General features: G+C 37.6%; 1 protein-coding gene across 1 annotated transcript; it reads right to left on the reverse strand.

Annotated features, from left to right (window-relative positions):
* Window positions 1–9,572: 9,572 nt before the first annotated feature.
* mamdc4 (MAM domain containing 4) lies at window positions 9,573–25,055 on the reverse strand. The gene is made up of 28 exons (XM_042396039.1): window positions 24,944–25,055; window positions 24,417–24,578; window positions 22,945–23,070; window positions 22,507–22,740; window positions 22,095–22,220; window positions 21,177–21,332; window positions 20,906–21,009; window positions 20,464–20,619; window positions 19,998–20,088; window positions 19,780–19,893; window positions 18,825–18,917; window positions 18,571–18,708; window positions 18,339–18,478; window positions 17,654–17,762; window positions 17,444–17,548; window positions 16,651–16,785; window positions 16,271–16,398; window positions 15,794–16,010; window positions 15,022–15,159; window positions 14,796–14,923; window positions 14,236–14,326; window positions 13,820–13,969; window positions 13,547–13,672; window positions 13,234–13,358; window positions 12,914–13,016; window positions 12,254–12,471; window positions 11,249–11,314; window positions 9,573–10,522 (listed from the first exon to the last, which is right to left on the reverse strand). The coding sequence occupies exons 1-28, from the start codon at window positions 25,053–25,055 to the stop codon at window positions 10,484–10,486; spliced, it is 3,630 nt and encodes a 1,209-aa protein (XP_042251973.1). The 3' UTR covers window positions 9,573–10,483.
* Between the last annotated feature and the right edge of the window lie 1,648 nt (window positions 25,056–26,703).

Consider the following 26,703-nt stretch of genomic DNA (forward strand, 5'->3'; position numbering starts at 1 on the left):
GCAGTAAACATGACATCCGTATACAGTCAGCACATTGTAAACATTTAAACTGACCTCCTCAGTCAAAATCCACCCATTCTGTCCTCCACATAACATATACTATACAAATAAAACATATAAAAGTGCACACAGAAAGCAAAACAAAACAAATCAATCAAATCATTGCACAGGTACAGCTGAGGCGACCATAAACTCCCATGAGAAATAATAATGAACACCCACCTGTGCTGGAGAGGCCATCTGCTTATAGTGACTGCTGTTTGCTGAGCTGAGTCAAGTCTTGCAGCTCAGTGAACACAATTACAGACTAGGAGCAGCTCATATGTTCAGTTTCCGTCTGGTTAGCTGTCCTCAGATCAGGCATGAGAGCAGAAATTCAACAACTCCTACAGAAATAGGAATAATCACATGAGACACTGTGATGGTGTGTTTAAGGGTGTGATGCTGATGACACAAGCAACCTCAGCAGCTGTTTGGGAGCTGAGGGGCCACCAAAAGGCCACCATGGGTTCCCCAAACAACCAAATGACAAATTTCTGTTGTATCTCAACAGGACTAAGGGAGCGTTCATACTGACATTAGCTCTGCATGCAGGAGCAGGTATAATTTTATTTGTCAGCAAGTCAAAAAGCAGAAGAGAGTTATACAACTTTTTATAGCCTATAAGGTGTGTTCTGAAAGAAAAGGATCCTTGGCGCTCTTTTGAGGGACCGCATTCCTTTGTGTGGAGAGAAAAACTAACCTTCAAATAAAAGGGAAATTCCTATCAAATATCTGAAAATGAAGTGCTTACAAATTGAATATTCAATAATTTCTGTCATCTATGTCAAGTCAACCACACCTCATGAACCAATGAGAAAACACTTAGATATTGTAATATTGATTAACCAAATAAAAACAAATATTAAAACAAATATGCTTAAGACAAATATTTATTTATTCTAAAACTAACAAAACAAGGTGTTTAGAACAAAGTGCAAACAAAAGAAAAGATGAGTCAGGGTGGATGTCAGCAGGAGGAAGGGAGAGAGAGTGACAACATGGGCTAGCTTTTATAGCTTGGCAGGCCCAGGTGAACCATATTACACTGATGACCCTCCGCTGTCAGCCAATATCCAGAAGGCAGCCTCCAAGACAGTGAGAGGGCCGTCACACCTCCACCTTGACATCTGAAGCAAAACAAAGTTGTTACAAAGACAAAACAATACAATATTTCATAGAAAGAGAAATGGTTACATTTGCTCAATGTAAAATTCACAATTGTTCCCCATAATCTTAGAATGGCAGTCACACACATCCATATCAATGAATGACTAAACACTTAAATCACTGCCACCCAATTCACCAGATTTGAATCCCCACCCAGCAACCTTGGATCCTGAGGAGCACTTAAATGGGGAGTACACAAACCCATCAAAACAGAGAGGCTAGTTAATTGGCAAGTAAATAGTCAAGACAAGACTCGTTCATAGCTGTATGGATTTTACTGTACCTTTGAAATGAATATCCAAATGGTATAAGACAGTACCCACCTAAAAATGATGATTTGTCTTTGCGGAACACAGGAAAGTGAGGGAAACAGAATAGCAAGGAATGTGGTCAGGATGGAATGAGGTTCAACCCTTGACCTGAAGTATGCAAAAATGTGGAGGTCAGAATGAGCACCAGAGCTAATCTTAAGTGTAAAAGTGGCCTGCAGCAAGACGAAGCAAACAAACCTCCAATGTTTTGCCTTCACAAAATTCCAGCAACCAAACACAAAACTGGAATATGAACTGAACGAAAGTACCATACTCAAAGGTTCCTCTAAAACAAAGGCTCACAAGCCAACCAAACACATACACCAAAGACTCTACGAGACAGCAGTGCTGCCCTGTCCTCCACTGACCCAGGGTCCCTTTCCAGATCCTGAAAGCAGATATGTCAGACATGTCAAGGCAGTTGCCCTTTAACTTGCACAGCCTTGACGGTTTAACACAGGACTTTAGTGTGAAACCCAGCACAGATGTTGTGGTTCTCAGTTTTACATTATTACAAGTCAGATTGATTCTACAATAGGTACTCATACAGTATTTACTAAGAGGTTAAATTTTCAGTTTCAGACTGATTCAGTTGTTTTGTTGTTTATTTATATTTGGAACCTGGTAAGAGATTTATATGAAATTTGGGGAAAAAAATTAGATCATGAATGATTGAGTGATGGGGTATTTTTGAACATTTTCACTATTTACTCATGGTTATTAAATAAAAATCTGTCTCACGATTGTCTGTCTCTGTGTGTATTTTGAAGTAGAGCCAGACACAGATTGAAACATTTTGAAATAGCTAATTAAATATTGTGCAGCTTTGGTGGTATCCACTCTGTGCTTTCTTGTTGTTTTAAAAGTTTAAACTGGTATTTTTTCATTTGACCATTTGTTTGAGATACATCCAGATACATCCATTAAAAACTTACATTCATTATGTTTGTATATACGTCTTACCTGATTCTATAGATACTGTATATTTCATACCAGTATTTTATAGGTTAGTGGTTGCCTGTTACTGTTCACTCTATCTGTCAAAACACTTACTGATCAGTTTGATTGTGATAGTAACTTCTAAGTTAGTGTTTTGAATTTTGGTGATGGGACTAAACCTTGGTTTACATTTTTATTACATAATGAGCTTTATTTTACTCAATGCAGTTGGAGAATATTAGAATGCACTAAAAGTTTTTATTTATATAGGTTTTTTAATAGTATTAGCTACTAATGCCTGCAGGCCTTGCAAGTAATGCAGCATCTGTTGGATAATTATGAAGCTGCTCTTAACTGCATAAAATGTTTGAATACATCCAAACACTTGGTTGTTATCTTGATAACTTTTATTGTCACCTTAATGAGGCCATTGAAACCCTTTGTAATATCCTCTGTCCTATTAAAAACTTTGATTAGAAACTCTTTTTATCTGCCTCTCTCTCTCTGCTGTGTGGCAGTGCCATAAAAGTAGAGTTTAATCAGACACTGTGACATATAACTGACCTAACAAGCTGATCTTTGCACATTAGTTTCTGTTGTGGGTATCTTGTAGACAATCACTACTGTTGCTGGTACTGACTTATATGTGATAGCAAATATTACAACATTGTGAGGTGAAACAACACAGCATTACCTGTCGCTAGCAGCACATCTGCCCAGTTCTCTGCTGCTTCTCACGCCGTATGGTGTGGTATAACTCCTCTAGTCTATTAGCCACCTCTCTTAACAACTCCAGCACCTAGCGTCTAGCTGACGCCACCATACAACGGTGAAAAGGCGCAAATAGGTGAAAAGTTGACTCCATCATTTGCATAATGAAGCAGAAATGCATAAAGAAATGTAAAAAGAAAATATAGAAATAAGTAAGTTTGGGGAAATAGATGGGGGGAAAAATGCAAAGGGAAAATAACACAGAAACCAATGCATGAATAAATACATAAATAAATAAATTTAAAAATGAATAAATTAATAAATAAAATGGGAGAGAAAAAATAAATTTATACAAAGGTAAATAAATACAGAAGCAAATTAAAACAGAAATATTAATTCATGTCATTTTTATCAATTAATTAAGGCCTACATTTATTTTTGGTGCGATTAATGGCATATTAATTTATTTATTGAGTCATTTACTTATTTCTTTATTCATTTATGATTTTGGCAGTTTCGGTCCTCCATAGACCACAAGCTGTCTCGCAGTGAAATTGAGTTCAGCGTGAACAGTTTATCAGATATAATAAACTGACGAACCTGATACCTGTTAGTTCAAATTATTTGAAATAATCCTCAACAAGAAGCTTCAGTCACTCAACCTGCCAATGTTTAAACATTAGCTGATCAAGATTCAGTGCCATAACTGCCACATCATGTGACATATGCACAGTTTTAAAAAGATATTAATAAACAAAAAGGCAAAGCAGTGTTTCATTCATACTCCACTGGAAATTGTTGTTTGTTTGTGTTTTTGCTCTTGAAGCTGAAGATGAATATATGACAGGGAATCCATACAGGCCTTCAGTTCATGAAGTTCTGAGTCTGAGCACAAAGTTTGTTTCTAAAAGCAGCTCAAACAGAGGAATCAGGTCAGCAGATATCACATTATGATTATGACATCATTTTCAGGCATCAAGAGTCATGGATCAGCGAGATACAGTCTGAGTTCCCTCCCTTTCCCTCCCACGCATGAAGATTGCTTTCGTCATCACTAAATCGTTCCCTTACAACCACAGTAAACAAAAACTTGAAGGACGACATTCTTTTGCATATTGTTGTTTTTGTTGGCTTGTGGTGCAAAGGTTCACCAACCTTAGGAGGGAACAATGACAAAGTACAAAAGAAAACAGATAATGTACACGGCACCACCCGCACATCACGACAAAAAGTAGGAACATTAACTGGTCACGTAATCCTGAAAACATTTTCCACTTACCATTAGTGGTATCTAGACCAGAAGTTTTGGTTTGGTCCAGACTGAAACATCTCAACAGTATTTGATGTATTGGCATTAAATTTTGCACAGATATACATAGACTGAATTTTAGTGACTGTGATGATGCCCTGACTTTTCATCTAGCATCACCAGCAGGTCAAAGTTTTCACTTATCCAGTGAAATATCCCTACATTATGCTTTGGCACAGATTTTGGTACCTTCATGGTTCCCAGATGATCCATGGTATCATCTTCATGGTATCCTGATGACTTTGGTGATCCCCTGACCTTTTCCTCTGGCACCACCAGCAGGTTGACATTTTGGGTTTTTTTGTGAAATATCCTGTACATAACTTTGACGACTTTGGATTTGCAGTGGCTTTTTCACCAGGTCACATTTTCTGTGCGATCAATACATTGGTTTATGCCCAAATTCATGCAAAATAAATGACATTCCCATCAGCCTCAGCTGTTCTGGCAAAAATTTAGAATGCTTACATACTGATGTTAACATTTAGCTGAGTGCAGTACCCTAGTACAGCCTCACAGAGCCACTTGCCTGTAGTTTCTTAATATTGATGCTTTGAGGGACTCTCGGGTGATATAATCAGAATGAATTGCCATTTTGTTTTAACCTTATTATTCAGAAGGGACTGGACAGAAACATCAGTTAACAGTGTCGCCTTTAGCTGCTGCACTAGTGGTTGCTATTGGAGCAGTTAACATAATGTCATGTTGATCAAAGCTTATTTGTTGGTTAAAGAGGGTATAACAAACTGAAGAATTCTCTTCACTGTAAACCCCAAAGAAAAGCTCTTGCACAAGTGGTTGAGAGATGTGTAACAGGATTGGTTTGAATGGATTCTAGCTCTGGTGCGAGAAGACAACATTCTCACTTTTAATCCCATCTAAAAAGCTCTGATTCACTCTGTTGTTGTTTTTCCAGCCAGGGAAACAGCTGTCCATGAGCACATAACTGAATCAGAGGTAAAGTCAGAGATGTTGGCAGCGATTCAGAGGTCTGCAACCAGGCCACTAATATCCCTGCATTTCATTCTATTTTTAGGGCTTTTTCTGACCTGAGAGACAAAAACAATGGAGGAAAAGGGTCAAACAAAATAGATCACTGACTAGAGAAAAAATAGGGGAACATTGTGGTCACATTGTCAGTCTTAGGTAAATAAAAATCAGCCAGGGAGGCCCATGATATTTCACATTTGACCTTTGATCACTTGAAATAGAGGCAAAGGGGATGGCTGGTGGATGGGTTTAATAGGCTGTCTTAGCAATACAACCAAACCAAAACAAAATGAGCACAAAACAACAATTGTGAAAGGTGCAGCTCAAAAGTAAACTGATGAGAAGAGGCTGAGATATTGATCTGATGAAAGTCCATCATGAAGATCACTACTGAAATGCAATGGCTTGTATTTTCAATAAAAATGCTGCATTTTTGGTGTTACTCTCTCAGAAGTTTGGCCATCTGAATCTTAATTTATGTCAGACAGAAATTCCTTTCGCCAACAGTGTCACATGGTTCACTTGTCAAAGAACTAAGACTAACACAGTAATAAAAGGTTCAAATGCTCGAATGTGCAATTAAAATAAAGCCTAAAGGCAAGGTGGACTTGATCTGACTGGCAGACAAAAAGTTCACGCTCAGCAGTCACATGGAAATCAAGTCAAAGTTATCCTTCAACAAATGGCCATTTATATCTGTCGTCTCTCTTGATTAAGCTTTTCTCACGATGCGTCCACTCTTCCTCAGGTCTCTCCCTCCTCTGTCGGTCCTGGCTGGCTGGCTGCTCACCCTCCATGCTCCCTGACATACCCGGGTGCTGAGGGAGAAGTACAAGGGATTAAACAGAAAGCCACAATGTTGGCAATTTCAGTAGAAAGAGTGAGTAATCAACCACACACCACATATCTTCAGGTCATAAGACTAGTAAATGGTATCACTTTTCCTGCAATCAACCAACATCTAACTCCAAGAGTGTAAGTGAACTCTAGTTGTAATAATTTTCAATTTTGTCCAAAGCAAAAATTGTTTTATTTCAGAACTGATTCATCCAGAGATATTTTTTAGAATAAAAGATCAAACCAACTTGTCGATAAGACAATGATTAATTAAAACACTGAGCTCAAAGTGGAAATTGTATGTTTGCCAAGGAAACACATACTTTTTTATGGCTCCCCTAAGGCTTATTATTCATTGTAAATGTCGAAGAAATTTTCAGAAACATTTCCGTCAGGTTCACTTTTTGACCCCTGTTCACATACTTGTGTACATTTGGTCTCTCCTATGCAGCACTTAAGCCAAGACAACTTCCCCCTCAGGGGCAATAAAGAATAACTTATCTTGTCTCAGGCTCTTTTTTATGGTTTGGTTCAGGACCTTTAATTCCAGTTAAGGGAAATCTTAACATTACACACTACAATATTTTAGTCAATAGTGTGTCTCCAACTGTGTGGCAACAGTTTGGGGAAGACCCTTTCCTGTTTCAACATGACAGTACTGCCTGTGCACAAAGCCAGGTCAATAAAGAAATGATTTTCCCAGTTTCGTGTGGAAGAGCTTGAGTGGTCTGCACAGAGCCCTGACCTCAACCCCATCCAGCACATTTGAGATGAACTGTAGCGCCGAGTGTGAGCCAGACTGAATCACCCAACATCAATGTCCGACCTCACTAATGCTCTTATGGCTGAATGGAAACAGATGCAGCCAGGTTTCAAACTCTTGCAGAAAACCTTCACAGAAAAGTGGCTGTTGAGGAAATATTTAAATGTTACTCTGTAAACATTTGGGAATTATCTCTTATCTACAAAAAATGCTCCCAGAATATTCCCACAACCAAAATTTGTTTCATGGGTGACAAGTGAAAAACCCCCAAATATTCAATATATAATGATGTAAAAACAGAGAAAAGCGAGTGACTATTTGTACTTAAAGCTGACACCACAAACATGTTTTTACCAATAAATGACAAAAATGTAGGACTGCATGGGGTATTAAACCTCAAAACCATTGGAATACAAAGTGCTGTATTATGTCTCCAGCACTTGATTGTCCATAATTGTTGTTAATGATAAATGGTAGTATTTTGTGACTTAAATCATAATTTTATTGATTCAGTTTTCCTTTCATTGATAAAATATTCGAAACTCAAGGATCTCTGACTATCTATTTTACTGAGCTTCTCTGGAGCTAATGCAGCTCGCTCAGGTGTCCTCACCTGTCCTAACTACTGAACCTGTGTCATATGAAAACAGGTGGCTGTGTATGATGATATCTGATCAAGTTCCATCCAATGGAGAATGCACTGAGATATGATTGAAAGCTCCTGAAAAATATCCAGTAAGTGAAATCTAGTGGTCAAGAATGAACCTCAAATAGTATTTTAGTCAAATATTTTATCTATAGACAAGTTCTTGTTCCTGTACAGCTAAATGTAGACAACTTTTAACACTGATGAATTTGAAGAAAATGTCATGTAACAGTTATATTTTATTACATGACACCAAACTCAACAAAACTGATTAATAAATTAGGCTATTAATCTTTAGGCAATATGGTATGTCGTATTATACATGAAATATGAATCTATTTCATTAGCTGATGTTTAGTTAATCCTTTCAGAACTATCTTTGGGTTAGTAGTAGCCTACCAATCAATACAGCAGTGCAAACATAGGCCTATTTACTAAGTCTATTGTGTAAATGTAGGTGTATCAAATAGCTATCACACACACACACCTTGAGCGCAGCAGAGGTCCAGCCCGTTTGCGGGGCTTGGCACTCTGTCTCCGGTACTGCATCAAGCCACAGACCAGTTCGTGCGCGATCATCACGTACAGCAGGAAGATGAGCACGGCCGGATCCATTCAAATCGCGCGCACCGCTGGATGAGAACCGCGCGGTGCAAATAAAAAACGATCCAGATGAGAAAGAGCAGCACCGGGCTGCAGACGGCGCGGGGTTGCAGCCTTGTGCAGGAGGAGGGACGGTGATGGTGATGATGATGAGGATGAGGAAGATAAGGAGAGGGCCCTCGTGCCCAAGTTGCCACGTGTCCAGTCCAACTTCAGGCACTCGAGTCGCGAGACACAAACGGCTGCAGAGGTGGGCGCACGCACACCACCCATGACAACACAGCTCCTCCAAAATCATCAGTTCATCCGAGTGAAAACAGTGATCTCTCTCTCTCTCTCTCTCTCTCTCTCTCTCTCTCTCACTCTCTCTCTCTCTCACTGACAACAGATGAGAGTCACGGTGACAGCTGCAGAGAGGGGACAGCGGAGGATGTTGCCGTAGAGACGCGACCGTTGCTAGGGACAGAATGTCGTCATCCCTTTCCTAAAGATGAACGAGGCATTTGACCAAATCAGAGTCATGCCGGTAGCTACCCGATAAGTGCACGCATGACTGTGTCCTCCCGCATGATTGCTTTATGAGGCTATACCATTCATCCTCTGACACAGGCTGCCATTATTGATTATTTGAATGATCAATTAATTTCTTTCATAAATATTCTTTTTCATCAACTGATAAATATTTAGTCCAAAAAACTATGAATTATAGAGGATATATAGTATATCAATACTGTCTCATCAGCAGCCAAATATTATAACAGAACAAGCAGAAAGGCAGGAAAATCTTCAAAACTGAAAAGATGCAACCATACAATATTTTTAATTAAATAGTTAATCGATTGAATGTTAGTCAATTATCAAAGATCTTCAGAATTAATTGTTTATTAATATTAATATTTTTATTAACTTCTGCACTAATTTTTTTTAGCAAAAATACCTGAAATTTCACTTTAAACCACCTTGCAGCCATCCATAAATAACAATTGTGACTGACAAGATTTTCTAGAATGAAGACAAATATTTAACTTCAAGCCACAATATCAAAATAATAAGAACAACTTAGAGAATCAGATTTTTGTATTACGAGGAATGATCATCACATCAACTTTTTCACCCTAAAAATATTTCCTATCTCAGCATCTGCATGACATGATGCCGATATTTAATTTCCCCAGTCAAGCAATTTACTCTCTGAGTAAAAAAACACTCGGACACCAGTGTTTTACTGCTAAAGTTTAATTTATTTATCATCAGAGTTCAATTATTTCTTGTTTCAAAGCAGAGTAAATGTGCCCCCCCAACACATCTAAAGCAATACATCCTTCCTACAGTCTCTTTCCGAACAATAGCATTACAGCATGTTGACTTCCTTTGTAATCTTAAAATCTTTTTTACAGTTTACACAAGTTTGTTTACAGTAATTCTTTTCTTTTTCCTTTCTCTTCAGAGGGGCACTCCAGCCAATTAGTATTGCCCTTCTGTCCACTTGTGGGACCTGTGAGAGACATACTAGAGTCAGATAGTCCCTATTGTGAGTCAAGCTCTTCTTCCATAATGCAATTTGATAGCATCTTTCGTTAGACCATCCCTGCCTGGTAATCAAGTCTTCCATGCTCCCAGCTTTCTGTTGTAAGTGTGTAGTCTCCCAGCTAAAGCTGATAGGCTGGTGATGAGTTACTGAGTGAGATGTTTTCTAAATTAATTGATTAATTCCAGAGCCATGGAAGACATTATACAACTGTTTCACAGGCTGACTCGTATATGCTCCACAACAAGTAAATTGACACTGTAAGAAATTGCACAAGTGTCCCTTTAACCCATGAGAAAGAAGCCAAATCTGCTGAGTTCTCCTTAAACTAGACAAACATGATTCAGGAGTGTAGCGCTATGTGTTGTCCCTCTAACTTCGAATGTCTGTCCACAGGCAGAGAGCTGTGACCTTTGAGGGCTCCATCAGATGTTAGGCAGCTGCACTGATTAGGCCTTCATCAGTGTTTCAGTATGTGGGCTGTGTGTGTGTGTGTGTGTGTGTGTGTGTGTGTGTGTGTGTGTGTGTGTGTGTGTGTGTGTGTCATGTAAGGGTGACACAAGCAGTTCTTCTGCTGTGATATCGCCCAAATTTCACAAAGCCAACTTTAGTTGGCAGGACCACCACTCCTCCTGCTTCAGGCCTCTGCCGCGCCTCTCACATCAACAGAGACTTCCTGAAACACAAGAAGAGTCAAATCCATCAGTTAGCACAACTTAAATCTGCCCAGGAAGGATGACAGCTTGTCGGTAAATGGTAATAGTTTTATTTAGAAGTCTGCACAAACATGTTTGAGAAATAAAAAATGACTCCTTTGAATAATTTATAATGAGTCCTATTAATTGTGTTGTTTTGGTATCTGTCATAAAATGAAAGTGAAATTGAAGCTTTAACCAAAAGTTTTTAATATTCTCTTAAAATCAAATCCATTCCTGAAATGTGAAAGAGCTGCTGCTGCTGCTGATCGGACTGTGAATCAACACTTCAGTCTGGACCATCAGTGGCTTTCAGCTAAATACACTAAAGAGAATAATAATAATAATAATAATAATAATAATAATAATAATAATAATAATAATAATAATGATAATAATAATAACAATAATAATAATAATAATAATAATAATAATAATAATAATAATAATAATAATAATAATTGCATTTGACAGGTGAAGACAGAAATGACTCCATTGAGCACCATGTTGCTTCATCCCTGCTGGATGTGTAATGTTGGGTATTTTGGAGCCTACTTTCTGTCCTTGAGTGGTCGCAGCTTTAAACCACCTTTATTCAACTATATTTAAAGAGTACATGGAAATAAGGATGAATTTACTGTCTCCCCACCAAATAGAATAGATAAATGAAATAAAACACAAGTCATAAAAAAGAACTCTATACTCACAGAAACATTATTGAACCCAGCTGCCATCGGATGGTTATGCGGTACTGTAACCTTCGAACGGTCTTGCTGAAATGAACAAATGATTAACCATGAATCAGACACAATACAGAAAGGATTTCTGCTGCTAGCTACATTACATCCACAATACCCACAATTCACTTGTGGGTACATACAGTATGTTGCTGGTTTACTGCGGCTGATTCATTTTCTCTCTTAGGCAAACAACAAATTGTTGAAGACATTACTTAGCCAGTTGAGGGCATTTTGGTTGAGCTAACTACATAGAAAACCGACAAAATGACCGATGTCACAAGTGCTATGGTACTCCATCTTTGTTGTAGTTTTATTATCATTTAAATTACACCTCAACAACTGCAAAACATGACTGCCATGAGATTGATAACCTTTATGTACACTCTCTCGGTTCTGTAAATTAATTGAGTTAATTTTCACACTTCTCCTTATCTAATATCTGTTATTCTCTCTGTGATAAGTCTAAATCATAGTAGATTACATTTTAGAAATGATTTTAGCATTCAGTGTAGCCTTTGTTGCTGCCGTGTTAATTTAGCTCCTAGTTTAGCTTCTAGCCTAGCCTAGTTTAGCTAGTTATCCACAGTTACCATATCCTCTCTAACTATATTACAATGGTTTGTGCTAACTGAGTGTTTCTTCTAAAGAGGCATGTCTGTAAATTAGAAATGCTTATCTATAGATGTTGCAGGCACTCAAGGGTTGTTTTTTTGGCAAGTTTTTCCTTTTCCGAACTGAGGGTCTAGTGGTTATTGTATGCTTCACAGATTATGAAGCCCTTTGAGGAACATTTGTGGTTTTGGGCTAAAGTTGACATGACTTGATTTACAACTAGTTAATTACAGCGGGAATCTGAAGAATCCCAGCAATGAACTTTAGGATTAGACTCAAATTGTAATAAACCAGAATTATCCTCATTTGACTGAGTTTTTTTTTGTTGTGTTGTCACAAGTTTTAATGTCATTAACTTACTGTGGTTTCAGCTTCATATCCCTCATTACTGAAACCAACACCAGCTGAGGAAGATGATGGGAATGATGGTGGAGATTGTGATGGACCAGCCTGAGCTTCTAAGATTCTCTGTTTGATTAGCAGGTACCAAACCAGCACGGCGACCACCGTGCCAATCAGCAGCAGGACTATGATGACGGACGCTGCAAGTGCTCCTTTATCGTCTTTCTCTGATTTGGCTACAGAGGAGATGGAAAATATTTAGATTTCAGTTCCAGTAGAGAATAGTGCTGAAGACAACAAGAACATGTTACATTTCAGATAGGAATTCAGTTAAAGGCTGTTAAGCTGGGTTTGCATTTCAAGCCAAACTGCTGACATTTAACAAATTCCTTTGCTGCTGAACAATTTTCGAAGCATACCATAGGATTTTAGTCTTATTTCCTTCCTTCTAGGCAGCGAATCAATTTAATGAATTTCAGTGTGCTATGAATATCAACTTAAAACCAAGTTTGCAATGCAAGAAAGCATCTTCCAATATTCCCCAAAATGTCCAACTATTCTTTTAAAAAATCCTGGTATTTTTCAGAGAAAATCAGTAAAAACAAAAAACACATGTGTTACACATGTTGTTAGCGCTTAACTGGCTGAAAAACACATAAAATCACTGGCCCATCTTACGTGCAACTGTGTTGTCTTGGTTATCACAGCTGACCCCAATTGTGTACTCAATGTCGTCCAGAGCTACAGAGCCGGATGTGCCTGTGATTCCTTCAAACACAATCTGTTAACAACAAAAACAGCAGCAGAGATACAGGAGTAGTCAGTCTCATGTAAGGAATTTGAACTTGTAAGTTACAATGAATTGGAGCTGCAACAATTTGTCTATTAATCAATTAGTCAATAATGAATTAATAGGAAACTAATTTGACAATTGATTAATTAACATGTTATAATCATTGTATTAGTATTCAGTGTTTTATAGCAGATGAGAGTCTAACCTGGTATTCCTCAGTAGACTTGATGTCTACATTGAAGCGTTTCCACGGTCCTCCCAGTTCATTCACCACCAGCAGCTGCAGGAGACGACCTTCAGACAGAGCCCACACCTTCAGCTGGCTGTCCGCTGCATACAATTAAAAAAGTGGGTTGTTACAAAATATAAAAAGGGGAACGCAACACACACACCACACACACCAGCATGCACCTGAAATGAGATTAAATGTGGATCTGGATACAGCTTTAGAACTGTATCAGCTCAACCACAGATGAACCAAGCTTCATTAAAGTTTCATTTAGAACATTGATCCTTACATGAGTACGGCTTGTAGGCCCAGAATTTCAGGCAGGTGCCTTTGGTTGGGGGCAGGTGAGGGCTCAGCAGCTGAGCATTTTCATAGACACTTGTCCGGTTGCTGCTTGGAAAGATCAGGAAGTGGCCTGGCGGAAAGAAAAGGGAAGGTAGATTATTTTCCACTTCAGTATGTTTTCTTTTGTACATGTTGGATGAACAAACACACACAGAAATGTTGTTCTCTTAATGACACAATATTCAGTCGCTTGTCTCTGTTTCTCTCTCTGGTTTACCTTTCTCTGTTCCCAGAGTGTGGTCCTCAGGGGGGGTGGAGTAGCGTCTCTCTCCCTCCTGACTCGTCAGCTCCCAGTCCAGTTTATCCAATTTGGCGTTTTGAGTGTTGCTCCAGCTGCACATTCCTCTCTCCAGACTGCACTTAGAACCTGAGACATTTAACAGAACAAAATTATACATAACACAGAGAAGATACAACAGTGTACTGTTGTTTAACATTGAAATGTTACAAAATACAGATTGTATGTGGTACAGTTTGTTTTCTTTAATTAAACCTAGTAATAATGTCACCATAACTTGACTTTTATGTAGTCTTTTAATTAGATGTGGACATGTGTATAAATAACCAAGTTCGCTTAGAAAAATCTAAAAGTCTGTCATGTTCCACCTTAGTTTTGATGAAGCTGATACAAACCTTGACTCTCACACGGAAAAGGTAAAAAGAAGATATCATCAATTGCAATAGCAGTGTCTTTGCCTCCGGCTCCCACCACCTCAAACTCCACCTACAGAACAAAATGAGCACAACATCAGCGTGGTTACATTGACAAACACAAGATCTTAAATATTAAAGTTCCCTAAAAACAATTCTCAAAAGTTTCTGGGTAAAATTCTATTGGAGAGTTGTGACACCCTCACCAAGACATTTAAAGATGTCTCTGAATTAGAGAAGCATTTTAAAATTATTTGTGGATAAAACAGAAACTAAATGGGACATGAAGGCAAAATAATGAACTGTGTGACAGAATATGTTTCAAAGACCAGGGAGTCTTTTCATGCATAATACTCAAACAGAATATATTAATTTGCATATTTTTCATGTTTCATCACTTTGTATGAAATACTTTATTAATAGCACACTTCATGAATTCATAAATTATTTTCTTAATGCATAAACTAATTACTTGTTTCATAACTGACCACTTGAAAAGTCTATAATTGTTCCAGCGTCCCTCTCCAGCCTCTACACTGTACCTGCCAGTCCACAAGGACACTCGAGATGTTTCCGTTGCCATGGCGCCAGACTTTTCCCTGGCTCAGAGTGTCAGAGAAGATCTTCACCCTTTCTCCTTTCACTGGCTTCATGTACACTGTCAGATAACCTGCAAACCACACACACACACACACACACGTCATATCGTGTTTTTCCGTCACTTTTTTGTGTGTGTTTTGTGTTTTTCAGTGTGTGCAGGTGTCTCACCAGGATTCACTCCATCCGTGTGATACCAGAAATTGACACACTCGGTCTTCATGGTTCCATGGCGAACAGGAGATGTGAGGACTGACGTACCGCCAGAGGGAAGGATCTTCGCTCCAGTGTTCACCATCATGTAGTAACCTGAGCACAGACCGGGCAGAGGAATCCTTGTTTACATGTGTGTAATTTCAATTTTTGGCACATTTGGCACCAAATGTTTTGTAATTTTGTGCTAATTTTCTGTTTTATATCATTCTAAATTGAATATCTTTGGGCTATGGGCTGTTGATTGAGCAGAAAACAGATATTTGAAGACTAGTGATGGGCATTTTCAGTATTTTCTGACATTTTGTAGACTAAATTATTTTTAAAAATAATTGAAAAGCTTATAACAGATAAATCAATAATGAAAACATTGTTATTTGTTGCTAGTCACTACTTGAATGTAAGAATGTCATTTAAAGTTTTCTAGTTTTCGATTTTTTGTTGCTCTTAAGTTCTTTATGTGTGAATATTTATTTATATTTACTTATTTCATATCTGAATTGTAAAAAAATAAAACCTACAGTAGTTGGCAAAACAACCTTTTATTCTTCTGACAGTAACTGACCAAAAATATCTTGAATGAACCATGACTGATATTAGTAGTGCCCACCTTTACTGTCATTTCTGAGGGAGCAGCTGCATAGTTGTGATGTATAATGTAGTGATTAGTAATAAACAGTCAGAGTCTCTCAGTTCTCTGCATGTGTGTTCAAATATTAATATTATTTACCCAGATCAGTCTCCAGAGTGTGGTCAGTTTTGGGTCCAGCCAATGTTACGCCGCGTCCATTGCGGTGGATCCAGCGAACTTCACCAGAGCTGGTGAACCCACACTGCTGGCCCTCAAAGGAACACGTCCTCGGCACGGTGCATGGACCTTCAGCGAACACCACATCATCAATGGCCACCTGCCCATCAAAGCCGGCGCGAACTGCTTCAAACATCAGCTGTTGGTAGGTCAAAAGACAGACAGATAGGGTTAGTTGAAAAAGAAGAAAGATCTTCTTATCTGTTTTTGACTACTTGCTTAAAGCTGCAGTGATATTTTACCACATGGGGGCAGAGATTCCCAAAACTCCAAACCACTTGATTAAACCCCCCTTTTATTCTATTTTCTCCCCTTCTGTCACTTTTTTGAAAAAATATTACAGATACATTAAGCTCTGTCACATTCATTAGTAATTTCAGGCTGACTGTTATACCGTACCTGAAAGCCTGTGAGCTGATGTGGTACTGAGCAGTGTGCTTGGTGCCAGATGTTGCCATGAGCTCCACTGCGGGTCCATAGGATGTGCTCATAACCATTGTTATCTAACAGCTTCACATTCAGAACACCTGGATGGAATCAGTGGGTGGAAGAGGAGGAGGGAGTAACCAATTAGGTAAAATTCAGTTACAAACCGACATATCTGCATTTTTGAACAACTTATTCACTCTTAAACTGATCAATAGCAAGTTTAATTTGTTAGAGTTTAATTGACAAAAAAACATCACTGTTGCCATTGTCCCCCTCAAAATGCATGCACAGCCTCGTAGAAACAACTTTAAACATCACAACATCAGTCTCATCCCGGCTCAACACCTCACCTGTGTTCGGCCCGTAAAGTTTGTAGAAGAAGGACAGACAGTAATCTGTAGAACCTGGCATCTGCGGGTATGAAAGTAAACGTCCAAACACACCACGCAGTGATGAACTCCACATGTCCACAGAAAGACTTTTGCCTGGACATTAACAGAAAGATGGAAAACTGAAGTGAGTTTTAAAGCATCACAATTATACTGTATCTTCTTTATGTTTTGTAGTGATTATTAATGCAATTCATGAACTACATTATATACTAAGTGTGCACATTTACCCCAATTAAACTATTCAGAAATGTATATTATATCTTTAAAAAGATAATAGTTTTGTTCATATTGTCTATTGAACAGAATGGAGCACTGCTGTCACTCCATGTTCCCTGATACAGTGACTATGAATATAATGATAGCTTAAAGGCTCGAGGCTATTTTGGGACTAGAATAACATCCCAAATGTCAGATCTCAGAATCTCACCCTGATGAACATGGAAGTTTGAGTGTTGTCAAGGAAACAAACTTTCAGACAAAAAAATGTATAATAATAATCATAATAATAAATATATTAATAATATATAATAATAAAATGATTTAAATGGAGAGAACACCTGAAAGAAACTGGTAACTTATTATTGCACCAAACCATGATTTTAATATGTATTTTTTACTCTACATGACATATTTAAAATGTTATATTTTCTATGAATGAGGCCAAGGAAACATGAAGGTTAAGTATGTGTCTCTACTGAGAAGGACACTGTGTATTTTTGTATATACACTGTTTATTTTTAAATGACATTACCAATCCCGATGGTGTGGTCTATCCCATCAAGCACCGTCCACTCAAAGTTGTCATTGTGGTCCTGATACCATCCACACAGTCCGTCCTCAAAGTTACATGACAGCCCTGGCCAAAAAAACCCAGCAAAAACATCAAGGCATTGAGAAATCTATAGGTAAAATATTCAAATATTAATTTACAGTATCATGTTTGTATTTTGTCCTTAGTTACCTGTTGGAGTAAATGGAAAATACTCAGCATGACAGCCGATGTAGCGAACGTTTGCCACTTTAATCTTGGTACATCGACACATTTTTTTAGCACGAGCTTCAAATTCCAGCTGATAAAGATAAAACAAGAAAAACAGAGGAGCCCTAATAAGTGAAAAGACATTCACAAAACTCAACAAATTCATCTTCAAGTGTTAAAGTTCCTTAGCTTCTGTTTGTTACTGTCTTGCAATCACCATTTTTACACTCATGATTACATTCTAGTCACAGATGCTGCTGTCCTCAAAAATCAAAGTCCAACTTATTTTGAGAAGAGTGGATCATATTTGTAAGTCAAGTGTTATCATCAAAGTAAAAAATTTGAAATGTAAAAATGACAATTTGTTACAAGTTGCCATCTTTGTTTAGCTGGAAGAAAAAAATTAGTAGCTTATGGTACAGATAAAAAATCTACTTTCCACCTGGCAAAATATTTTTTTACCGACAGGATAAAGACTGAGACTTTGGGGATATATAAAATGTTTCCACTCTGATTGTTTTCAGACAACCTGACTTTTTTTCAAAGATTGACCTGTGTTTATTTTAGAGGAGAACAGTATCTGTGAGTCCAATTTCATCATCACCGCAAAAAAATTTAAATGTAAAGGTGATGATTATATGAGACAAGTCCTAAAAAAAAAGCTCACCTGGAAGCGATTTTTCCTGGATCCAATAGATACTTCAGCATGTTTCCACTCCCCTTCCACTCTTCCCGTCTTCCCACTGAACTCCCACAGCTTAGGCTGCATGCCCATCACGCTGTCAATCACCCTCACTGACACCTCACCTGCAGCAGAGAGACATAATTAGAGTCCTATTAAAACATCCAAATTATGTGTCTTTATTATGAAAAAAAACCCATTAAATTGACAGCTATACCAATGTGGGATGGATTTCCAGTCAGTGCATAATCAAAGCTGAGGGTGCAGGCTGGGCCGGAGGGTCCCAGGAGGGGGGTCCGTGTCAGGGCTTCAGTCAGTTGCTGGCCTGGGGCCTTGGCCACATACAGGTAATTCTCTAACAAATATGAAAGGGAGGGAAAAGCATCATGCCAGAGAGAAAAATATTTAAAGATTATGCTTTTTAAATCAGTATATAGTAATAATCAATAAGTAAAGAAGGTGATGATGTACCTTTGGCTGTGGCATTTTTGTACAGCACCCAACCTTGACTCCCAATGCTGGTATCAGTCCAGCCTGAGCTGCCGTCAGGGTAAGAGAAATCCCCTGCAGAAATCATTCATGGAGACATCACATTCAAAATGAGTTATGTTATGGAATTAAAAACAACATCAACAAAAATAACTTTACAACAACAACTTGCATTATTGCTGTATGTTACAAGTTCAGTGCTTGAGACAGGGCTCATAAAGATTAGAGCTGACTAAAGCATATTTGGGACCTTCAGTTTATTTTCAATTTCAGGTGTCAAGATGGTACAAAAACAGAATACCTGTATTAAAAAACATAACACTTTGAATTTTTTGTAATAATAATAATAATAATTTAAAGGATTCCACATTTCTCTGAAAAAGTCATTGCGTAGGATGACATTATTTGTCAGTTCTTCCCAAAATTTAATATTTGGTCAAAACAAGTAAAGGCAAGGGTAAGAAAAAAAGATGGACGTCATGGTTAAAAGAAACAAACATCTGACCTATGAGGCGCTATGACAACATCGCACTCCTTCCTCCTTTGTTTCTCAGTGACAACAGTCATATGCACGGTCAAGAGTTGACTTGTCAGGAAAATGTAAACAGATTATTTTTAGTGTTTGAACAAACAACCAGTGATGTTGTTTTTCCTGGTGAGGACAGTCTTGCTCCACCTTGGACTGAATATTTTAAACTTTCAGGCCCATAAAACCGTTTTTAAAAAAAATACCCATTCTGTGTCTGTCATCCCTTGAACACTAGTGTGTGTTTTTCTTATGTTTTCATTGTGTAATTTGCTCATTTGGAGGGCCCCCTGGTGGCTCCTGAGGCCCTAAGCAGCCTTACTTAATCCTCAGCTGGCTCATAATTGCTTTTCAACCTTTGCAGACTTGTTGATAAAAGTAAAACTTGGTAAACAGGATAAACAAACTCACCACATTTGGATTCATCATGTCCTCCCTGACAGTCAGGGTGAAAATTGCACATCTTGTCTGGTTTCTGGCAGTGGTGTTCAGGACCATCTGGGAATTCCCCGATGGTATTACTTTCTGTTCAAGAAGAGAGAGTGAGATAGCAGGAAGGAGATACTTATTCTTACTTTTCAGATGTGTGGAATCACAAAATAAAAAGTTCAGACAGTTGAAGAGATTACCATTTGATAAGCGGCATTCAGGAGACAACACAATGCTGTCGATACCGATACCTCCATACGCCATGTCCCTGATTGCTGCCATTATTACAATCTATAATGGAAAGGAAATTCAACAGCAGAGGGGAAAAATAAGACATAAGAATAAAGGGTAAATTTCATCAAAATAATTTAAATACAACAAAAAAGAAACTAGAGATCTGAAATCGTTAATTTCTAATTTGCTCTGTACCTAGGAAAGAATTCATCATCATTTAATTTAAACAACAATTATAATTTTTTTGCTCCTATCATCATTATTTCTCTCAAATGATGAAGCACTGACAACCTGCACTAAATTTGCATTAATTCTGTTATTCCTTACTTCTATTTATCAAAATGTAGTGCTCAGTAACTGTTTAAAATATGCTTATAATAAATTTATTGCTGTTATCATTTTCACTGCTACAAACTCAGGTGAACTACTTACTGCGAAAGTACTGTTGGTGACAATGTCCACCTCTGCTTTCACCCAGACATCACCCAGGGCTCCACCCCTCTCCCACACCGGGTAGATTTTAGTATCCGCCACCATCACTGTCAGACCGCCGGACCTTGGCCCAAACTGGTGTGTGTACATCACCAGCTATAGTGGGCAGACACAGGAAACTTGTTGAAGTAGGTTCAAATTATGCTTAAAAATATAGAATTTCTTAATTCAAATGTTTTAAACATGATGAAATGACAATTAATTCATCGGAGTCTCAGACATTTTCTTTCTGAATATTTTCCTTGTGTAAAGAATCTTTTGTATTTTTAAATTTAAAGAGAATCAGCATATGTTAAGTGGGACTGTATGAAAATTACCGTGAAACTGAAGCGTAAGAGTGAAACAAAAACCTCTCTGATTGAGGAGGGAACTTGGGATTCACCTTGCAAGGATGTGAACTATTGGTGGGTTGAAGAAACGGACTTTGGAAAGATGCCCAGTCGTCTTTGAGACCACCCTCAGGGACGGTGACATAAAGGAAGTAACCTGCAATAATAAGAATAGTCTTTTTAAAAAAATATTCTTATTTATTTACAAATTTACTTTAAATACTTACAAAAGAGTAACACCGAACACATGAACTGTGAAGCAGAACAACAATGTGGTTTCAACAATAAAAAAACATACTGTACTGACTCTGATTGGTCAGATACCTGATGCGGTGCTGTTGGAATGATCCCTGCCTGGTCCTTTCAGAGGATCCGTCAAAGAGATGGTTTCCTGATTTGTCCTTTCCCATTTCAGTGAGGAAAATGATCTCAGGTCCCAATCACACAGGCCGTCCTCGAAATCACAGCGCCTGTACTCTCCTGGAGACACAAGACACACACATATCTCACTTTGACTGGTGATCACTGGATATGCATGTTGTAAAATGTACTCTGTAGATTACATGGAAAGTAATTTCATGTCTCTGAATATGAGGAATATTGTGGGATAGTGGAAAGTGTACTCCATACAGAGAGTGTTGGAAGAAATTGGATATTTCAGTGGGAAAGTTGGGAAAGCTGTCGTGGAAACAGAGGTGACAGCGCTCGTTGTTTGTTTACCGGTGTACATTTGCGTTCTCTTGACAAACAACCTTTTCATTATGCAAATAATGGCTTCTTCTTTTGGTGAAGCAAAGGCAGCAGTAGCTAGTAGTTTTTTTTTTTAAGATAACTGCCTTTGAAACTTCTACCTCCATCCAAATTAAATTTAATTGAAGACAATTTTATTAGCTAAAATGTAAAAAAAATATATATGTGAAAAACTCAGCAGCAGTGTGTCTTACAAACAATATCCTAGTCTCTCTGGATAATTTACAGACAACGCTGTCAACAGTTTCTATTGGGACTATATCTTCTGTCGAAAGTGATTCCCGTTAAATCTGCAGTGAGGTCTGTGGATACCACAAAAGTGTTGGACTGGTCCCAGAATCGCTTCTCCATAATAAGTGTTGCACTGTCATCACAGAATCTTTTGTTTTGTGCTGTGACAGTTTGTACGGTGAATCATGCGTCTTTAGACAGATTCCTACAATATTTACGGCAGGTTCTCTGCAGTAATTCAGAAGACATGTGATTTCTCACCACAGTTCTCCTCATCAGTCCCATCACCGCAGTCGTCAGTGCCGTCACAGACCTGCTGCTCCTTCACGCAGCCCTCACGCTTACACTCTATCATCCCTCGTGGACAGTGTTGACCAGGGAGGGGTACTGATGATGTAATGAGAGAAAAACAGCATTAACACCAAATCATGATTATGATGATCAAACCTAATGTGTGTATTGTGAAGAAATACACATATTAAGTCATAAGTTATAAGAAAAAGTTATATATTTTTAAAGCTTTTGAAACTTTTGTGTTTTTGTTGTAACTGAGTTCTTGGCATAAGTATATAAGAAAATGAATGTGTGATTATTAAGTTATATACAGTTAATTTTAATTAATCCATTTATAAGGCAGAAACAACACATGAAAGAGATATTATGAAGCACTCACAGGGCAGAGCACAGTCCAGAAACTCCATCTGGTCTATGGCCACATCTCCTCTTCGTCCGTCAGAGCGCTGCGAGTAAATAACGATGTGAAAGGTTGTGGAAATACGGCCCAGATACATGGTGTCCTCCTTCCAGCCTCGCACACTTGTGGCCTCAGGACGCCACACTACGGATTCTTGAGAGTCCGGGTGACGGATAGACGCCCACAGGGGTGAGGAGCCCAGTCCTCTGTTGCCTTCAGGAAATGATAGGAAATGAAATTTGGTCTCAATGTACACAACAATAAATGACTTATTAATTACTATTTTAATTGCCAAAGTTAAAGGATTATAAGATGCAGTAGAGCAATCAATTAAATTAGAATTATGAGAAATAAAAGTTGCACAAATTAGTATGAAATCCTGTCATTGTGAGAAGCTGGCTGAGGCAAACAGTTTACCTGAATCCCACAGGAAATATCTGAGACGAAGACGACATGTTGGTGAAGTCTGTTGAATCTTTGGAGAGACTAAAGCTGCCTGACTGAGATGCGTTGTCTTCACTTCACTCACCCCCATAAACCAACCTGTGTGATGTCAAATTAGACATGTTATATTTCACATTATTATTTAGTGCTGTTTGATCTAAAGCAACTTGTTACACTCACATTTTTGTAGCTAAACTAACCTGTAACATTAAAGTTATAAAATTAAGTTAAAAAGAAACTAAAACTAAATATGTCTATACATATAAGGTAATGTAAATAATGGCTCATTCCAAGCTGTATGTATGCGCATATAGACCAAGTTATATCAGTCTGGTTTTGATCTATTTGCATCATTATTTACTGCAGTTATTAATCCTTTAAACAGCTGATCTAACTGAGATCATAATTGCTTTCTTAACAGAAACCCATGTACAGCAAAACATATACAGTGTACAAAAAAAGCACACAAAAAAGTAAAAGCAAACACATATAATTCAAACACACAGCTGACACACAATGGACAATTCATTTCAAATGGAAGAAAACTAAATTTATAATCCGAGGATCATGTTTTAAAATCTTCAACTAGAACTGAAGTTTCCAATATGTCTTCCATCTATACTTTCTTTATGACATGTTGTAATCTAATATCTTAGTGTTCAACACATGTCTTCCTGTTAAATGACGACTAACTGCTGGGGAGAGATCGCTGTTGTTATAGTTGACCTCACAGCTGCAGAGAAATTAGTGGATGTTGAAGCTGGCTGTGAAAATCACCCCATGTTCCGTTAATTACACACTACATCAGTGCATTTCATGTTTACACAGTTCTTTCATTAGGAGTCTCTGCAAAAACCTTGGAGTCACTTACTGTTCTGTTGCCATTTATAGCATGAATGATTTAAACTTAATTTCATGCATCTTTTCAGTGGTATAATTGTGTGGTGGTTGCTATAGAGAGATAACTCAAAATCAGTCAAAATTGTAAGTAATATTTTCTCCATTGCTGTAACACATCAGTCTTTGTTATTTCTGTGCACTACTCACTGATCAACACACCAGCAACAAATAAATTGTTATTAGTTATTATTAGTTCTAACAGTGTTCATTTAACAGAAAAATGCATCTATATTACTTGGTTATTAACTTCTCATCAAGTGTATTTACAGGGTCAGAAATATTGGAAACAGCTACACTCATAAACTCACGCTGCTGTTTTAGTCATTGTAATTTTCTTTGGAGCAGACACTAAAATGTGAATTAATATATTAATTAATAATCACCTTGATCTTGCAGAACTGTACAGAACAATCAAATACATTTGGCAGAAGACAGCAAACTGACAAATAAATAGTGTACTGTCTTGAAACTTGTATAGATATTTGTGGCATATACGACATCAGGGTGATATAAAAAGGGATAAGTAACTGTGTACTGAAGCATACCTGTAGCTGTACCGATGGTGAAGTCAGAGGACGGTCCACTGTTGGGCAGGGTGTCGCCTCTCTGACGCCTCTCCCAGAAGTATTCTCCATCCAAGGTGTGGGCAGTCCATCCACACATCCCTGAGTTCTCAAAGTCACACTCATACCCCTTCCCACTGTAGCCTGGAAAGGTAAAAAGGTAAAAAAAAAAAAAAAAAAGAAAAGAAAAGAAAAAAACAGAAAAAATTGAATCAGTAAAATCAGTTTTCAAAAAATTTTCTAACATTGAAGACAAGATCTTTTTATGTTATATTAATAATATACTCAGACATATAACTTTGAAGTGTTTTTTGTCCACCAGGCTTCAATTCTGTGCTACTTTTTGATATGTAAATGATGGAAAAGTCATTATTAGATCAGGTACCAGCCTCAGTAGATACACTGTCGTCTTGGTAAGTGAAGAAGTTATGATATTTATAATAAAGTTGCAATTGAGAGTTCAGTTTTCAGCGGTGTGTTTTAAACATGTTTAAATGTTGTGAACGTACCACAGTCCTGCTCATCGCTGCAGTCAGTGCAGTCACACACAAAGTCACATCTCAGGTCAGTCTCACATGGATTAGCCTGAGCACCAGCTGCTGTGTCATTAGATAGAAACATCAGAAGACAGTGTTACTTCAAGTTAAATCAGAAAATCAATACAAAATATTAAATAAAGCAAATGATTAAACTCTGTCAACATGTGTCGTTTTCTGAAATGATTTAATTTTTAACATCAGATCATGTCTATGACTTAAACAGGCTTGACAGTTCATTCTTGACATGGGAACTTCATGTGCTGATTAAGAGTGTATGATACAGTGAAAACGTCAGACGCTAGTAAGTGGACCTTGATTGTTGTGTCAACTGTTTCCAAGGTCAAGAATGATCTGTCAAGCTCAGCTTATTGCTCATGTTTTTAATGTAAGATCTTAAAGGATAGGTTCAGAATTGCTCAAAACAGTCTTAAAACGTGTCCATATGAACAGTGAAAGAGGTTTTCCTCGCTGTAATCATTCCTCTTGTTCATACTGGCTATTAAAATATCACCTTCTAATGTGCTTTCAATGTAAGTGATGGAGGCCAAAATCTGAGTTAGTCATATCAAGTGGATATCTGCCACATTTACAGTCTTTTTAGCATCAAATAGACTGTAACGTTGAAAGATATCTACTTGATTTGATGAATGTGGTTGACTGAAGCTAAACAGGAGAAATAATTACAGCAAGAAAAACATGTTTCAATGTTCATTTAGGCTCCTGACTGTTGTTTTAAGACAGACTTGCAGAGTTTGTGTAAGTAACAAGTCAGCCTTCAGATAAATGTGGTAAAATAAAAAGAGCGCTATATTTTATTCTATTTTATTTTTTACTCTGAAATTTCATGAAGGAAAAATGTAAAAGTCCATAAATAAGTAACTGTTCTTACATTTATTACCTTCTGTCTTTGCCTCTGTTTGAAGACTGTATAAAATCCCCCAGATGACTCAAGCACAAACACTTATTCTCTTATCAGGACTCATTGCTCTCACAGATTTATGGCATAACTAATGTCAATAGGCTCAAAGGCCAGAGAGAAGTAATCAGGTTGCAAGCAAAATACCATCCGACCATCCAAAGGTCTCTGATTAAGACTCAAGACTTTTTGCTTCATCAGCCTGATGGCAGGAAATTAAACATAACAGCAAGTAGGATGATGAATCATGTTTCAAACTGAGAAAATGTTGAGTCATGACTCTAACTGAGTTCAATCAAAGAAAAGAGAAAACTTCTTAAAACTTATTTTTCAATGGGAATATTTTTCTGGTCGTTCCTTTTTAATGTGAAATAAATGTAAATGTGAAGAAAGAATTATTGGATGATGATTGGATCCTGATTTACTACATTTTGTTTATACCCAAACAAGACAAATTGTTGTTTATAGCTGAAGTAGATGATATATTTTACTTAAATTAATGATTTTATGGTTATTTTATTGTTATCTTTTGATAATATCTTCACATGATTAGTATTTTCTTAATGCATGTAATTATGTATGTGGCTATTTCTCTTTTCTATGTTTTTTTTTCTTTTTCAAGGCAAAAAAAAAACAACTAGAAATATTGTTAAGAATTCTAAAATTATGCAATGTAGGAAATCTTAAAGATAATTTGTGCTTGTCTTAACTGGTTTTGACATTTTTATGGGCAAAAAAGGAAAACAGTCTTCTGCATAACGATGAAAATGGATATTGCAAGAACAAATTATGTCACCACAAGCGAGCATATGTA

The sequence above is a fragment of the Thunnus maccoyii genome, chromosome 19 (assembly GCF_910596095.1).
Source record: "Thunnus maccoyii chromosome 19, fThuMac1.1, whole genome shotgun sequence".
Taxonomy (NCBI): domain Eukaryota; kingdom Metazoa; phylum Chordata; class Actinopteri; order Scombriformes; family Scombridae; genus Thunnus; species Thunnus maccoyii.

What these genes read in the sequence shown, in the direction of transcription:
- mamdc4 (XM_042396039.1), bottom strand. Translation starts at nt 25,055, where the DNA reads ATGTTTCTATCTAATGACACAGCAGCTGGTGCTCAGGCTAATCCATGT. An exon ending in ACATGATGAATCCAAATGTG is followed by an intron (nt 18,918 to 19,779) that starts GTGAGTTTGTTT and finishes TGATTTCTGCAG; the next exon opens with GGGATTTCTCTTACCCTGAC. An exon ending in CACTCTGGAGACTGATCTGG is followed by an intron (nt 15,160 to 15,793) that starts GTAAATAATATT and finishes GTCTGTGCTCAG; the next exon opens with GTTACTACATGATGGTGAAC.